The sequence below is a fragment of the Sphaerodactylus townsendi genome, linkage group LG15, assembly GCF_021028975.2.
Source record: "Sphaerodactylus townsendi isolate TG3544 linkage group LG15, MPM_Stown_v2.3, whole genome shotgun sequence".
Classification (NCBI taxonomy): Eukaryota; Metazoa; Chordata; class Lepidosauria; order Squamata; family Sphaerodactylidae; genus Sphaerodactylus; species Sphaerodactylus townsendi.
The window spans coordinates 19851779-19864050 of NC_059439.1; the positions used below are offsets into that span (position 1 = coordinate 19851779).

Genomic DNA, 12272 nt, shown 5'->3' on the forward strand with positions numbered 1-12272 from the left:
GTGGCAGATAGGAAGGCGCTCCAAAGGGTGATCACTACTGCACAGAGGATTATTGGCTGCCCTCTCCCCTCCTTGGAAGAACTCTATAATTCCCGAAGCCTAAAAAAAGCCCAAAATATTCTGAGAGACCTGTCTCATCCAGCACACTCTCTTTTTGAACTGTTACCATCCAGCAGACGATACAGGTCTATCAAAACTAGGACAAAGAGGCTTAGAGACAGCTTCTACTCTAGAGCTGTGGCTATGCCAAACTCCGCAGCTTCGCGTTGATGTGTTTGGGGCTGTGTAGGGATAGGTGGAGGAAGGGGAAAGTGAGGATGGGGTGTGAGTCTGAAATTGTGTGCATCGAGGAATTATGCTGTAAATTTCGTTGTGCGTGCACAATGACAATAAAATGCTTATGCTTATGCTTAACAGACGATCCAAATTTCTAGTACCTCTAATGAAGAAGAGGGGATTGGAGTAGAGGCCGATTGTCTCTCCTCTGCGTGGCGAGCAGTGCCAACTTAAACTCCCTCTTGTGAGGCAGCTGTGACAGATACAGAAGGCCTGGAGAGCAGAATAGCGCCTATAAAAGCAGCCTTGTATTAGTCTGCTTCAACATGTTGACTCTGACTGGCAGTGTCTTGTCAGGGTCTCAAGAAAGGCCCTTCTGCTATCTGATTTTCAAGAGGAAGTACTGGTGATTAAACTGGGGCTTCCGCCGTAGAAAGCGTTCCCCACCGTTGAGCCGCGGCGCTTCCGCAGAAAAATGGCCACGTATGATTGACTCGAAAGCGGGACTTATATTGCAGCCGAAGCTCTGGAAAGGTTGAAGATGGCTACTCGAGCTAATCTGGCGCTTGTCAGCTCTACATGCTGGCAATCTCTCCTCTTTGCTTTCCTGGTGTATGAACCAGAATACAAAACGTCTCGCACAAAATGGCTCTCCGTAGGATTAACCAATGGCCTCCCACTCCCCTTGACTACAGTCCATGTTGCAGTCTTTCAGCCTAGCCCTGCTTCTCTTCCTTTAACGGCGCCTGGCTATTCGGTCCCATAGTACATACATAGTTTATTTACGGTCATTGACCAGCAAGATCCAAAAGAATTAAAATCATAAAATGTACAGATATTACAAATATACAGATTAAAACAGTTAACAAAATACAGATAATAGACCTCAGGAACTCAGAACATCAGCTCAAGATAATGAGTGGAAGGTCAGCCTCATAATAATTAATAATAAGGATTAGCTGGCAGAGCCAGTAGTGCTCTGTCGGGCCTTCCTGATTTTACTTGATATCCAGGCAAACTTGGCAACAGAATACGTTAGATTTTTATTAGTATCTGATAACAGTATTTTAACCTTTTCTTTCTTAGCCAAAGGAGTGTTTGTCTGGTCAAAGGACAGAAGCATCCAACGTATCTCATCATAGTATGAGCATTCAAATAATATATGTTCTGAGTTTTCAACACCTCCTATTTGACAACTGCAAATTCTGCCCTCAGTTGGTACTTTGTTGTAAATCCCGTTGGTATAGCGGTCCCATAGTAGAAGAAGAGTTTGAATTTATACCCCGCCTTTCTCTCCTGTGAGGAGACTCAAGGTGGCTCACAAACTCCTTTCCCTTCCTCTGCCCACATCAGACACCTTGTGAGGTAGGTGGGGCTGAGTGAGTCCTAAGAGAACTGTGACTAGCCCAAGGTCAGCCAGCAGGAATGTAGGAGAGCAGAGACGCTGAGTAGAGGAAGATTTTCCTTACTCAAGCTGTTTATGCTTTCCTTCCTAGTGGCTACACGTCAGGCACCTGTTAAAGGTGAGGACACAGAGTGAAAAAAGTAGAAGCCCCTTATTTTTCTTTCGATATCTGTATTTCTGTTGTGTCTCCTTTATTTATTTAGAGTATTGCTATTCTGCCTCCGCAGAGGCCTGTTCAAGATTGTTTACAATTAAAAAGCCACAATATTAAAACACGAGCCACTACAAAGCATGAACCGTTCGACACGAGCAACGTAAAAATTACCCCCTGGAACGCAGCAGACCATTAAAAAGCCGAACTAACGCCCCAGTCTTCATTCACCCATGTAAACACTGTTCCCTTCACGCTTACCATTTAGATTTATTCTCCCAGAATAACTACCAGGCTCGATTCCTCGCAATCGTTAATGCAGATTAGAATCGTTACTCTACGCCAGGGGGAGAAATCCATTCTCTGGTCACGCTTTAACCACAGTGATTTATGAATTTTAAAAATCGTTGAAGTTCAAGAGGGAGCGGCTCTGCCTTAAACGACCTTGATGGAGCAGCATCTCTGGATTCCTGCTGAGCTGTGGACCCCAGCCCCAAATGCATAGGGTTGCCAACTTCCTGGTCGTGACTGGAAATCTCCCACTATTACAAAGAATCATGAGGCTACGAGGTTCACTTGGAGAAAATGGCGTGGGTGGGTGGGTGGATGGATGGATAGATGGATAGATGGATAGATGGATAGATAGATGCTGTTGTTGCGCCCCAGACCACGACGCCTGGCACAGCCCTCTGTCCAGGGTCCTGAAGTCCCTTTCCTAGGAGCAGCAGCGGTGTAGTTAAGAGCAGGTGCACTCTAATCTGGAGAACTCGATTCCCTGCTCTGCCACTTGAGCTGTGGAGGCTTATCTGGGGAACTAGATTAGCCTGTGCTGTCCAATACATGCCAGCTGGGTGACCTAGGGCGAGTCACTGCTCTACGGAGCTCTCTCAATCCCACCCACCTCACAGATACTTGTTGTGCGGGGGGGGGGGGGAGGAGATTGTAAGCCCCTTTGAGTCTCCTTACAGGAGAGAAAGGGGGGATATAAATCCAAACTCTTCTCTTCTCTCCTCCACCCTCAGACAGGGCTCAGCTGCCTCTGATATCCAGAGGAACCCTTGCCAGCTGCTGTCTAGCTCTGTTCTAGAGCTGGAGCTTGGGGAGAGACCTCTGTGGTATTGACACAGCAGATTTCTCGAAAAGGTCACTTTCTGATTCCGGGAGATTTCCAGGTCCCACCTGGAGATTGGCGACCCTAGGACGTGGCTCTGACATGGCACTCAAGTGGATCAGGGACTTTCCGTGTTTTCTTGGCCGTTTTGACTAACCATTCAAACATAACTGATGAATGGAGTGGGGAGGATGCAGAATTTGGAAATTTCCTGCACATACCCAGATCTCTTCCTCCGGGATGCAGTAAGCTCTCGAGAGTTTAGAAAAGGTCTGTTTCCCTATCTTACCGAAATAATGTTACTGCGGTGGAGCTGGCACGCGGCCACAGCCAGTGACATTTGGCCTCCACCCCTGTAATAGAAGTAAAGTGGCACATTCGCTGGTGGGGAGGGCAAACATGGGTGGGTGGGTGGACATGCACCACGAACCTCGTGGTGCCCAACCTGGAAGAGAGGTCAGCCCCAAGAGCTGTGTTGGCATCTAGGACAGTGATGGTGAACCTTTTCGAGACCGTGCCCAAATTGCAACCCAAAACCCACATATTTATCTCAAAGTGCCAACACGGCAATTTAACCGGAATATCGAGATTTTAGTTTAGGAAAAAACGGTTGGCTCCAAGGCGTGCGTTACTCAGGAGTAAGCTTGGTGGTAGTCGGTGGCTCTGCTTTGAAGCAACTGTGCAACTCTTCCAACGGGTGAATCACGACCCTAGGAGGGTTTACTCAGAAGCAAGCCCCATTGCCAGCAACTGAGCTTACTCCCAGGTAAAGTATCGCGCTTTAGTTCTTTGCATGAAAATCAGTGCGGTTTAACAGCGCTTATCAGGGTTATCTACACTGCTTCCCCAAAACTAGGTCTTAGGTTTAATGCTAATAATCGAGCCCAGCGTGCCCACAGAAAGGGCTCTGAGTGCCACCTCTGGCACCCGTGCCATAGGTTCGCCTCCACTGATCTAGGAGGATGCCGGCATGCAGAGGCGTATGGTGGGAAAATGGTGCCCGGAGACAGCCATTCTTTGGCGCCCCCTGATATACCTGGGGGCGGGGCTCAGGGGGGGTGGGCCCCACCCCGAGCCCCGCCCACAGGCCCCGCCTCCTAGCCAGCAGCTGGCAGTCCCTTTTGCCCTCCCCTTCGCATGCAAGGGAGGGGAGGGGGCCCGGCATCTGGACATGGTCCAGCCACCCTAGCGGAGGGAGGGGGAGGGGTGGCATGCAAGGGAAGGGGAGTGACTCTTAACTGACTCTTAACTTTCTGTGCTCCTTGGGGCGCCTTTGGTCTGCGTTACACCATTATTGTCTCCCCTCCCCCCTTTTAATTAACTTAAATCCATATTTTTCTGTATTCTAGAAACCCCTTCCTTGTCTGTGGTTCACCAGGTTTTGTTGCGCTCATGAAGGACAGGAGCTGCCCAGTAATAATAATGATGATTTAGCGTCTTCAGCCATGTTTTTTCTGCTTTATCCTGTTTCAGGGCGAGGTCCTAGAGCAGGGGTAGGGAACCTGCGGCTCTCCAGATGTTCAGGAACTACAATTCCCATCAGCCTCTGTCAGCATGGCCAATTGGCCATGCTGGTAGGGGCTGATGGGGAATTGTGACCAGACCCTGGGCTATCTGAGAGTTTTAAGAAGACCTCCCCTACCCTCTGTCCTAGAAGGTTGGATCCAGCTTGGCTTTTTTTTTTTACTTCCAGCCTTAGCTGGGTTTTCCCACCCGATCTTCACAACCCGCAAGGGTTCCTGTTTGACCGCTTGAAAAATTGGAAAGCACCCTTTAAGGTTCCTTTTAACCCACTCATTTGAATTGAGGAATTTCCCGGAAAACCGACCTGCTTAGCTTTCCTGTATTGCCAAGACCTGGGCTCCCCGGGTTCACACGCGATGCAAAATAATGCATTCTCAACCCACTTTCAATGCACTTTGCAGCTGGATTTTACACATGTATGGAATAGCAGAATCCACTTGCAAACCGTTGTGAAAGTGGATTGAAAGTGCCTTATTCTGCAGGTGCGGCTCTATTTTTGCATCGTTTTCCTACCTTGCTGCTTTTCCTCTCCAGCTATCACCGGTTACCTTTGTGAGCCAAACAGACACTTTGGGGAGGAATTGTGTGTCTGTAATGTGTGTGTCCCTTCCTCCCCTCCCCCTTCCTTTGGAAAGTTGTTGCTGAGAACCAGCCACCCAAGAGTTCCTGTTTTGTAGCATAATCCCCCAATGACTGTCTCTTTCCTGGACTAGGGCCTTCCCCGGGTGTTAACAGCTGCATTCCTGGACCACCCATCAAACTCAGGTTTTCTCCCAGGCATCTTGGACTCCACCACGTTTCTCTTGTTCTAGTCTCCTTAATACCTGATTAGTTAACCCTTTACTCACTGTGCAACTGCACTTGCCTGTCTTCTGAGCCTGATACCACCTCCCACCCACCGCCCTGTGCATTTGGTCCTCCCCGGTGGGGGGAGTTTAATCCCTGCTGAACTTGTCTTGATGAGCCGGGAGACTGTAGCACTCAAGTGATGCATCCGGGGGGTGGGATGGGGGCTAGGGGGAAAGGGGCATATGGCATATTATGGGCAGGTGGAACGGGATAGGGGAGAAAGAGGTGGAAAGATACAGGGGGATCTGCCTGGCGGTTTGTTTGCACTTGCGAGTGGCCGGAGTTGTGTGTTGTGTTAATAGCAACGTTTCGGGGTTCCTTGCGGCCAGCACTCCTCCTTGCACAGCCTTCAAGCCTATGCACAGACACCTGCTTACCCAGGAGGCATTCACTGTTTTGGATCCTGAAACAGCCCTGTTGGGGAAACCAAAGAGAGCCAGAGTAGTGTAGTGGTTAAGAGCAGGTGCACTCTAATCTGGAGGAACCCGGGTTTGATTCCCCACTCTGCCTGTTGAGCTATGGAGGCTTATCTGGTGAGAGAGGAACAAGACAGCACGTCACACACTGAAGACGGAGGATCAATATATTCAATAAATGTATTTATATATATTGTTATAATTGTCCAGTTACTGAATCCAATGATTGTACATCCAGTTTTTTGAAAATCAAGTAAAATATTTTTTCAACAATAGACGTTCATTTTTGAGATATATAACCCATATCTTCAATATCTACTGAACAAAAATAGTAGATTTTTTCAATATCCTTAGGATAATTATAATTATTCAGTAACTGGACAATTATAATAATATATATAAATACATTTGATATCCTCTTCGAATATTAATATTTCTGCTAAGTCTTGTTCCTCTGTCATATACGTTACACACAAGTTGGCTTTTTTTGTATGGCTTTGGTGAACCTCAGATTGGCACAGTTAGTCAGCCCATCACTCCCTTACCGCCAGCTGGTGACTTTTGGGCTAGTCCACGGATTCTTCAGACTCTGAGTCATTCCCAGCCCGTCTGCAGGGTATTTGTTGTGAAGTTGGGGAAGGAAAGAGAGTGTAGGCCCCTTTGAGTCTCCTTACAGGAGAGAAAGGGGGGGATATAAATCCTACTTTTCCTCTTCTTCTTTAAGTACATCTTCTTTGGAACTGTATCAGACTGGGAAAATGGTGGGAGGGGGGAGTCTGACATCCCTCTCTACATGCACCTCTGTCCTGATGGGAATCAGACACCTCTGTCCTGATGGGAATCAGATGGGAATCAGACCCCCATGCACAAGAATTGGAAAGGACCCTCAACTTCTGTGTGATCGTGTGACATCTGGCACAGGGTGGGGGATTAACTAACTGAATTCTAGGCTGAAAAAGTTGTTCTAAAAAGTATATACCTGAAGAAAGGCTGTAGCTGGATACACTAGATTTCTATGGGCAAGTATTGAGGAGCGGGGGTGAAAAGAACAAGCGTGCCATCACATGAGACCTCCACCCCAACCCCCCAGTAATATGCAGAAATACCGCCTGATCGTGGGTTTACTCTACCACGCGGTTGTGCGAATGATCTACCCTGCCACCGACTGCTGTTGGCTATTCCCCGGACTGGTGCAGTGGCTCTCTCCAGTGTGTCTCTCAGGCATGAATTAGCGGATGTTGCCTGCTGTCTGATTCTTCTGGAGAGGCCCGGAATTGAAATAGGGCAGTGGTGGCGAACCTTTGGCACTCCAGATGTTATGGACTACAATACATCAGCTCCCTGCCATGCACAGTTTCCAATTGACCATGCTGGCAGGGGCTGACTCGAGTTCAGATCTGGAGTGGGCCAAAGGTTCACCTGCAATAAAGGTTCAGCTTCCACTAGCTAGGCTCTGCCAAGCGCAGTCCCTGCCTGCCGGGACTTCTGACGCTTTGACTTGATTGCTTGGTGCTGACCCTACGGCACAGGTGTCAGACTCATGGCCCTTCAGATGTTCCTGAACTACAATTCCCATCAGCCCTTACCAATATAGCCAATGCTCGTGTTGGGAAGGACTGATGGGAGTATAGACCATGAACATACTTGGGAGGGCCGCTGATTCTAATGGCATTGCTGCAGTGAAACCCGTTCACAGATGCTCAGGAGCCAGGTCTGTTTCTTCCTATTGCCCTCATCCATACGTGCTCACGGATCTCCTGGCTCTTCGTGGCTAGGCCACCGTAGGGATTTTCAATGACAAGTTCAACTTGCCCCCACCCCTTGGCCTTGCTGGATTAATGGCTCCCCGGGTTCTTCCTGGTCGCTTCCCCCTTAGCACAGACACTGCAAGAGAGGCCGCCTGCACCTCGCTGTCCCCTTGGAATATTGCATCTTGGTGTTTGCATTGTGAGTCGAGTTGGGCCATTGCATGGAGCGGGGTGAAGTTACACCTGGGGAAGGGAGGGGGTGACTCGCGATGCCTCCAGGCCTCTGATCTTCTCCACAGCGTTCCCGGACGTTGCCCCACCCACACCCTGTGTCCTGCTTCTCTTCACTAATGTTGTGTGTGCCTGTGTGTACCTGTCCAGTTCATTAACTCGAGACCAAATGGTGTGTTGCAATGCCTCCCATCGGCTTGGAAACGGCGGGGAAGAAGAAGGACCGAGTCTTCCTCAAATAGGCTCCGGATAGGAGCTTGATCGTGGATCTGGGTAGAAAGAAAGAAGAATCTTGGCTCTTTGGGTCTTCTGTCTTTTGAGCCTGCACATCAGTTTGAGGAAATAAGCCCGGTTGCTTGTCTGTCCATGCAGAGATCATCTGGGAAAGCTTTAGCCTCTTCAAAAAGCCACCTGTGGCTCTTTGTGCCACCTGTGGCTCTTCTCAGCCCCATTTCCCAGGCATGTGTGTTGCTCTGCCCATCCCATGCTCATTCAGGAAAGGCGCAGTTACTCTCTTTCGCTAATGAGGAGTTTGTGGTTGGTGACTGTTTCCCACATTGTTTCCCACTGTTTCCCACATTCCCTGATCCACCCCAGGGGTGGATCAGGGAAGCTATAAGCTTCCCCAGGGAGCGGGCCTCATGCCAGACTTAGTAGTAAAAGGTCGTGGCCAATTGTGAATGTGGCTCAGCGGAAGCCATGAAGTGAGAAACCATTCCTGCTTTAGCTTGATGGTATCACTTGGGGGTGCATGTTTCAAATGCCCCTTCCTGTGAAAATGTCCTCAGGCTCTGGAGTGTGGTTTTTCCCCACGGTCCTTGCTTCAGTGGCAGAGCGATGGCAGCAGCGTAGGGGTTAAGAGCAGGTGCACTCTAATCTGGAGAACCAAGTTTGAATCTTTGCTCTGCCACTTGAGCTGTGGAGGCTTATCTGGGGAACTAGATTAGCCTGAGCACTCCAGCACACGCCAGCTGGGTGACCTTGGGCTAGTCACGGTTCTTCGGAGCTCTCTTAGCCCCACCTGCCTCACAGGGTGGTTGTTGTGAGGAGTCTGTAAGCCCCTTTGAGTCTCCTCACAGGAGAGAAAGGGAGATATAAATCCAAACTCCTCCTCTTCCTGAAATAATGTGGGGGGGGGGTTGTCGTTTGCCCAAATAGCGTAAAGAAACTTCATGGCTCGACTCTATACGCGAGTGTCAAGACAGGTGTCTTCACAAAGCATCCTCCATAATATCTTAGGGCAGTGGTGGCGAACCTTTGGCACTCCAGATGTTATGGACTACAATGCCCATCAGCCCCTACCAGCATGGCCAATTGGCCATGCTGGCAGGGGCTGATGGGCATTGTAGTCCATAACATCTGGAGTGCCAAAGGTTCGCCTCCATGGTCTTAGGGTGACTTTGTGTGTATACGTGTGTTATTCCTCCTTGGGCGAACTGAAATGTACTGACAGGCTATTCAGATAGTACCTATTTTCCCCTATTCACATGTTGTAAAGATCCACAGGCCAACAACTCCCTCAAATGACTGATCGTTGGATGACTGTTGCGTTAGCCGACACGAAAACCCCGAGTCTCATCTTGTCATGCCGAAGACAGTGGTTGTGTGGGGTGTTTGCAACAGAGGCATGAGTTGAACACTCAGTCGGGTCCAGCCAGCTTTTTCATTCTGTCTCACCCGTTTTCCCTCCGTTCCCCCATTGTCTGCGGTTTGTCTTTTCTCAGTGGTCCCCTACCACACCTCCTCCCCTTTTCCACCTGCTGAAAATCTGGTTGGATCCAACTCATCAACTTAACCAATTTCTCCGAGGCCCCTTCCGCACATGCCGAACGATGCACTTTCAGTCCACTTCCAATGCACTTTGCAGCTGTGCGGAACGGCAAAATCCACTGGCAAACAATTGTGAAAGTGGATTGAAAGTGCATTATTCTGCATGTGCGGAAGGGGTCTGAGTCTTATGCCTTTTGTGAGATATAACTTCCTTCTTTCCTTGGATAGCTGCTTTCCCAAGGAGACTCAGCCAGCAGCATAAAGCTGATCCAGGTCTTGATCCAGGGTGTCCCTTGTCCCAACCCAGCTCTCTGTTTCTTCCTTACTCTGCCAGTCTACGAAAAGGACATGACCCATCAATGGCATCCCTTGGGTCTTGGGCAGGGGGTAGGTTCATCTCCAACTTGTATGCGTGCACGGCAATGCAAAGAGGTAAGGGGAGACTGTGCCACTTCAAACTGCAGTTGGGGGATAGAATTTCACAATGTTTTAGCCATCGCTGAAAGTAAGAAGCCAGCGTGTCGGGAAGACGGTGCACCGTGCTGATTTTCTACTTGCAGGGAGAAAATGTCCCGTGCCACGGAGGATCGTTCAAAAACACAATTCCCCTCTCCTTCCTGCAGCGTGAAGAGGTCTAGTCAGTGGTGGGATTCAAATAATTTAACAACCGGTTGTTTACAAGCACCCTTTCAACAACCGGCTCTGCCGAAGTGGTGTGAACCGGCTGAATCCCACCGCTGGATATAGTCCCGTGGTGGCGAACCTTTGGCACTCCAGATGTTATGGACTACAATTCCCATCAGCCCCTACCAGCATGGTCAATTGGCCATGCTGGCAGGGGCTGATGGGAATTGTAGTCCATAACATCTGGAGTGCCAAAGGTTTGCCACCACTGGTATAGTCCGTTCCGCAGATGGGATGTTCCATCAATTCGTTCTACTACCTGTGTAGACCAGGCCTTTGGCCCAGAGCCAGAAGAAATAGATCCTCTGAAGATGCCAGCCACAGATGCAGGCGAAACAACAGAAGAAAATGCTACTGGAACAGACCCATACATCCGGAAAAACCCATAACACCCTAGCAATAGTCCAGTTGTTGTGGGAATGTTGCTAGTAATGGATCTCCTCTCCACTCAGCGGCAGTTGGCCCTGTAGGTTGACGGTAGCCTGCTGTGAACGTCTACAGCCTCCATCACAGCCTCTCAGAGCATGGATTGGCTGACACCGTCTTCAGAGAATCCTCTGATTGTGGCTGTCTTATGTTTGCGACTAAAGAGGGGCTCAAACTCCCCAAACCCTCGCACACTACCCATTACACCGCATGGCCTTTCTGTCGGGGTGCTGCGGGGGAGGGTGGCCTCGATGGTGTGTGTGGTTTGATCCTGCGTTTTTCCCTCCACCCTTTCCCCTGCAGCCAGAAGAAGCCCCCGTGCCTGAGCTCTCCCCAGAGGCGGAGGATGCCGAGAGCGGAGAGAACAAATCCCAACCCAAACGCCTCCACGTCTCCAATATCCCCTTCCGTTTCCGGGACCCGGATCTGCGGCAGATGTTTGGGGTGAGCCTCAGACCCTTGGGTCAGGAGAGGGTGCTCTGCCTCTGGTAGAAGCCTGTTCCTAAAACACTGGGGGCGTGGGGGGAATGATGCCGGAGGAGGCGAAATCAGATAAAAGGCAATGCGCCGACTGCAAAAGCAATGCGGAGGATCCACTATTAATAATCGGGAGCAGACTGCTGACTCGGGAAACCTGGCAAAAAGGGAGTGGGTGGCAGGTGCCATCTTTCCATGTGAGGACTTGTAAACAGGCCCAAGATGCTTTAGCATCAGCCATTTAGCACTCCGGAAGGTATACCAGAGCTATGCCTGAGGAAGGGTTGGATTCAAATGACGCAATGCAGGGGCCTCCAAAGGGGTGCCCATGAGTGCCAAGATTCCTGCCAACACCTTTCCTGATGCTTGCAAAGTGTTTTTAGGAAGTGTGGGGTGAGATGGGAGAGCCAGCGGGGTGTAGTGCTTAAGAGCGGGTGGATTCTCATCTGGAGAACCAGGTTTGATTCCCCACTCCTCCACCTGAGTGGCAGAGGCTTATCTGGTGAACCAGATGTGTTTCCGCACTCCTACGTTCCTGCTGGGGGACCTTGAGCTAGTAGTCACAGTTCTCTCTGAACTCTCTCAGCCCCACCTACCTCACCAGGTGTCCGTTGTGGGGAGACGAAGGGAAAGGAGCATGTAAGCCACCTTGAGTTTCCTTACAGGAGAGAAAGGTGGGGAATAAATCCAAAATCTCCTTCTCTTCTTCCATTGAGATTCAATTGGCTGTGCAGATCTTTTAAAATGTTAACTTTGGCAGCAGCTGCCTGCGCATCTCAAGGGGTCTCGTGTGACTGAAGGTCGTCCCCAGTAGCCATTTTGTGGCTGGCTCTGCCTCTTACAACAGCCTTTTGGGGGGGCAGACATTTTGTGGCTGGATCCTCTGCATTGTGTCGGAATTCCAAAGGGGCTCCCAGGCTAGAAAAGGCTTGGGACCATGGACATAAGATTTATTTTATTTCCTGTCATCAAAATTTGATACCCCAGCCTTTTCCAACTAAAGACGAGCTGAGAAAAAAGCACTACTGGTTTGTTAGGGCCTCTGGCCTCCAATCTTGATTTTCATGGTCTCTGGAATGGCTGGACGCTGCTTGTGTATATGACCAGAGGCCTTTTCTGTCTTCCCTAGCAATTTGGGAAAATCCTGGATGTTGAGATCATCTTCAATGAACGTGGCTCTAAGGTATGGTGTTGCCAGGAAGGT

The 12272-nt window shown here is 49.7% G+C and overlaps 1 protein-coding gene across 2 annotated transcripts in view; it reads left to right on the plus strand.

Moving 5' to 3' along the window:
• The window catches only part of LOC125445098 (RNA binding protein fox-1 homolog 1-like), a 50510-nt gene that overhangs the window by 22127 nt on the left and 16111 nt on the right, over nucleotides 1-12272 (plus strand). For both annotated transcript variants that reach the window (XM_048517947.1, XM_048517948.1), the window contains exons 3-4: nucleotides 10895-11035; nucleotides 12198-12251. In XM_048517947.1, coding sequence (XP_048373904.1) covers nucleotides 10895-11035; nucleotides 12198-12251 — 195 coding nt within the window. The remainder of the gene's footprint in view (nucleotides 1-10894; nucleotides 11036-12197; nucleotides 12252-12272) is intronic.